This window comes from Stegastes partitus, unplaced genomic scaffold (assembly GCF_000690725.1).
Source record: "Stegastes partitus isolate 25-593 unplaced genomic scaffold, Stegastes_partitus-1.0.2 Scaffold1179, whole genome shotgun sequence".
Classification (NCBI taxonomy): Eukaryota; Metazoa; Chordata; class Actinopteri; family Pomacentridae; genus Stegastes; species Stegastes partitus.
Window position 1 is genome coordinate 188,265 of NW_007578910.1, and position 4,949 is coordinate 193,213.

Genomic DNA, 4,949 nt, shown 5'->3' on the forward strand with positions numbered 1-4,949 from the left:
TTTTATAGTTTTCAATAAATCTATGAAAGAACCACAATTTCACAATCAACAATTTCCCTGAGGTTTGCACCAAAGGGATCAATAAAGTTCTATTCTATTCTATTCTATTCTATTCTATTCAGGATTGTTTTTATTATAAAGAAGCACATGATCCAATGGTTCCATCATAGAAAATTGATGCATAAATACCAGCTGCAAAGGTGGAGATGTTTCCAGGTTCTGTAAATACAACAGTGAGTAAATTAAATTAAATGAAACTGAGTTGTTCAGGTCAAACTTTAGCTGTGATTGTAGGAATTTCAACATGTAGTGAATCTGTTTTCTGCTCTTAATGTTGGAAAAGATCCATTAGTAGTTTTAGAACATTTACTGTCACTGTAGTTGCTGTTAGCGTATCATCATCACAGGCTTCGCTCTCCCCCGTCATCCTCGTGTAAGGTGTGTTGTGTTTCCACCTGTTTATGAAATGTGCGGCACCAATAAAGTTCGCCTTTCCTCTCGCTTCAGGAAATTCCCATGAACTTCATCGATCCCAAGGAGCTGGACATCCCCAACCACGGGACCAAGAACAGATACAAGACCATCCTGCCCAGTGAGTCCTCGCCGTTGCTAGGCAGCAGCTTCCAAAGCAGCCCTCGCCTCTCGTTTCCTGTCGAACCAGGAAGTTGTTTTATGATGTGGGAGGGGCCTGGTGTCAAAGGCCAACCACCCGAAGGACGGCCAACATCCCGCCTCCCCGATCGCCGTGGAACAATAGATGTTCCTCAGAGCACAGTTTGTTCTCACAGCGAAGGAATACCGCCTGATTAAGACGTTATGTAACACACACACAATCACAGCTTCTGGTTGGTGTTTTTGGAGAGGGGGCGGGGTTATCAACACAGCCCGATTCCTTCCTTCCGGCCAATCAAGAGAAAGGAATGCTCACCTGTCATTCAAAGTGCTTCCTGTGTTCCAGTTTCTGTGTTGTCTTTCTGAAGTGCTCATTGTGTTTCACGGGGCTGTGCTCGGTTCTGAGTCCGGCCTGAGGGGGGCTGAAGGACTTTAAAAGACTCTGAGACGGTAGATCCAGGTGTAGCCGGCTTCGTACCAACGCTAACCACAGCACAGTGGCTTTAAAACAGAACCAGGAGTTCACAAAGTCCTCCAACTAAACCACGAACAGATCATTGCACCGTGTCTGGTTCTGATATTCAGTGGTCTGGGTTATCAGCAGTAATGGACTTTGTGCTTAAATGTACTCGAATACAAGTGGAAGCAGCTTAAAACAGGCTCCATAACTCGTTAAATCAGAGCCTAAACTGGGTTCAGAAACAGGTCCAGTTAGAGTTTAAAACAGGCTGCAAACGAACTCAAGAACGAGTCTGAAACAAACTTGAAAACATGTTAAGTTAAACCAGGTTCAGAAACTAGTTAAGTCAAAGCCTGAAACAGGCTCAAAGCAGTTCAAGGTAGAGGTTAAAACAAGCTCCAAACTAAGTGAAGGAAGAGCCTAAAAAAGGCTCAATTACATGTTGAATTAGAGCCAAAATGGACTCAAAGACAAGTCAAGTTAGAAAATGAAAATGAAATCAAGTAAAAGACTGAAACAGGGTTAAAAAAAAAAAAAACACAACAAAAACAAGAGAGAGTAAAAGTCAGGCTCAATAACGAGTTAAATTAGAGCCTAAATGGAACTCAAAACAAGTTAAGTTAGAGCATAAAATGGGCTCAAAAAACAAGTGAAGAATGAGCCTAAAACAGACTCAAAAACAGCTGAAATTGGAGCTTAAAAAAGGCCAGTTCAGAGTCTAAAACAGGCTCAAACAGAAGTCCAGTTAAGAGTCTAGGAAACGGGTGAAGACTGAACCTGAAAGGGGTTTAAAACAAGTTAGGTTAGAGTTTAAAACAGGCTGCAAACAAAGTCAACAACGAGCCTCAAACAGACTTAAAACAAGTCAATTTATGGTTTAGAACAAGTTCAAAGACAAGAAGTAGTTGGAAACCGGCTTAAAAACAAGTCAAGTCAGTTCCTAAAACAGACTCAGAAACTAGTCAGACTTGATTCAAACGACCAGTGAAGCTTCGTCTTTCTACACGTGAACGTATGATCTAAATTATTCTGGTCATCTTTAATCCTTTCCTTTGTTTTCTCTCTCTTTCTTCAGATCCTCATTCCAGAGTGATCCTGAAGTCAAAGAGCTGCAACGACCTGCTGAGTTCGTACATCAACGCCAACTACATCCGGGTAACAAACACATCTTTGGTTTTCTGTCTGTGAGGCTTCTGTGTTGAACGACTGAACCGTCTTCGTCTGATTTTCTCTGGTTGGAATGTCAACAGCCCGTTCTTTGTTCTTCTGGTTTCCTCGTCGGCTCAGTGAAAGTAAACCGTCGCAGGAGTCTGTAATGTCGCTCTCAGACGCTCACACAATAGAAGCTTCCTGCCAGGAAACTGCACTGAAACCATGAAAACTGTTTAGATTCTTTGTGCTACCGTCCAGAGCAGCCAGAGCCAGATGTAGAGTCGGTTAGAGCATGAACCACATGGAGGGAAGTGAAGGAGACCAAATGTGAAACTGTCACTTTCTGTTCAAATCTCACGCCGTTGTTCTAAAATTCTGATGGTTTAAAATAAAACGAGGCGTCGTAAATGTCAGCAGTGATTGTTTCCTGACGCTGCTCTGTGATTGGCTCCCGTCTCAGGGTTACCTCGGCGACCACAAGGCGTTCATCGCCACTCAGGGCCCGATGGTGAACACGGTGAACGACTTCTGGCAGATGGCGTGGCAGGAGGAGGCGCCGGTCATCGTCATGATCACCAAGCTGAAGGAGAAGAACGAGGTGAAGCTCGTTTTAGATGGAAACGTGGGTCTGTGTTGACGAGACGCCAAACGTCTGCCCTCGATGTGTTACCTGCCAGTTTGTACAAATAGTTTAAGTTGTTTAAATAGTTCAAATACTTTTTTTTTTCAAATTAAAAAAGGTGAATAGAACCTGACAGTGTCAGTGTGCAGCACTAGAGGATGTGAAAAGAGTCCAAAGAACAGCTGTGCAGGAGTCAATTATTGTGTTAAAGTGTGTTCATGCATTTTGAAATCCAACCAGAACTGGAGGAGATCTTCTTTAATATCAGACCTTTGCATCTCTCTAGCTTTAATCAGAGCAGAAGAACTTTAGTGCACATTTTGAAATTCAGTTGATCATTATTAACTGGTGTTGTCAGTCTGATTTTTAGCAGCCTGTGAGCTCTGGTGAAGTTAACGTCACCAGTCGAGACAGGACCCTGAAATGGGCTCAAAACAAGTCAAGTTGGAGCCAAAAAAAAGGTCACGTTCGAGTGTAAAATTGGCTTAAAAAACTAATCAAAACAGTCTAAAATAGCTCCAAAACAAGTCAAAACTGAGTGTAAAAACGGCTCAAAAACTAGTGAAATCAGAGCCTAAAATGGGTTAAAAAACAAACCAAGTTAGTTTAAAACAGGCTCAAAAACAAGTCAGAACAGTGTAAGATGGGCTCAAAGACATCAAGTTAGAGCCTAAAACTTCCTCAAACACACGTCAAAATAGAGTCGAACAGGGGCTCCAAACAAGTTGATACTGAGTGAAAACAGGCTCAAAAACAAACTAAGTTAAATTGGATTTAAGAACTAGTCATGATCCGACTGAGACAGATCACAACCTGCTCTGAAACAACTTGAGCTACAAAGATAAGCCGTTTCTACGTATTCATTCTAGTCCTACAGTTTCTCTACTTCAACCTGAGGCTGTATTTAGTGAATTTCAGGTCTTTGTGCTGCTGAAGCAGCTTTTCGATCCCTAAACAGCTGGAGGTGGAAAATGCAGAGAAACATCCGACTTTGAAGCTGATTTAAACGTCCCTGAATACAAACTACCTGAATGTTTGCTGTGTGTCTGTAGAAGTGTGTGCTGTACTGGCCCGAGAAGAGAGGCATCTATGGCCGGGTGGAGGTTCTGGTCAACAGCGTCAGGGAGTGTGAGCACTTCACCAGCCGCAGCCTCACGCTGAAGGTAAGCCACTTCCTGTTTCCTGTTTGGGTGTGTCTGGTCGGGCCCTAACACGCCTCTCTGTCCCACCAGTGCGGAAACCAGACCCGCGAGCTGCAGCACTACTGGTACACGTCGTGGCCCGACCACAAGACGCCCGACTCGGCGCTGCCGCTGCTGCAGCTGACGGCCGACGTGGAGGCGGGCCGAGGTTCCGCCGCCGGCCCGGTCATCGTCCACTGCAGGTACCGTAGGAGACATGGTGAGTCTGAGCCAATGTAGCGCCTCGCGGTGACTTCACCGTCATGTGGTTCTTTTGCAGCGCTGGGATTGGTCGGACCGGATGCTTCATCGCCACGACGATTGGCTGCCGGCAGCTGAGGCTGGAAGGAGTCGTGGATGTCCTGAGCATCACCTGCCAGCTGAGGGCCGACAGGTGAGCAGGAAGTGGAGTCTGGGGGTCTTTGTCTTCATTTTTCATCTTCGTGTGTCTCTTTATACTTGTTTCGTGTCTTTGTGGTGATTTTGATTTTCTTTGAAGTTGTTCTGCATCACTTTGATGTTTTTTTTAGGTTTTTTTGTGCTTGTTTTGCGTCTCTTTACTGATGAACGTGATTTAAATAAAGTCATGTGTGTTTGCAGAGGAGGGATGATCCAGACCGGGGAGCAGTACGAGTTCGTCCATCACGCCTTGAGCCTCTATGAGTCCCGCCTCTCTGCGGAAACCGGCCAATGATGCGTCACCGCGGCGACTCTTCGGCAGGTAGATACGAGTGTTGGACTTCTGAACCTGGAGCAGCTCTTTGAGTACGACGGACAACCAATCAGGACTTCAGTGGGCGGAGCCTGCTGAAGCTAAGAGGAGGTAAATTTCTGAAAATGGAATGTATCCCTTCTTCTTTTTCTTCTTCTTCTTCACGTGTTGTTGGCAACGATGGACGGAACTCGATGGACCTTCTCCGTA

At 44.8% G+C, this 4,949-nt stretch overlaps 1 protein-coding gene across 1 annotated transcript in view; it reads left to right on the plus strand.

Annotated features, from left to right (window-relative positions):
* The window catches only part of ptprr (protein tyrosine phosphatase receptor type R), a 37,519-nt gene extending 32,798 nt beyond the window's left edge, over nt 1-4,721 (plus strand). The window contains exons 10-16 of the mRNA XM_008297030.1: nt 508-592; nt 2,148-2,227; nt 2,685-2,822; nt 3,899-4,009; nt 4,079-4,230; nt 4,308-4,421; nt 4,628-4,721. Coding sequence (XP_008295252.1) covers nt 508-592; nt 2,148-2,227; nt 2,685-2,822; nt 3,899-4,009; nt 4,079-4,230; nt 4,308-4,421; nt 4,628-4,721 — 774 coding nt within the window. The remainder of the gene's footprint in view (nt 1-507; nt 593-2,147; nt 2,228-2,684; nt 2,823-3,898; nt 4,010-4,078; nt 4,231-4,307; nt 4,422-4,627) is intronic.
* Nucleotides 4,722-4,949: the final 228 nt, after the last annotated feature.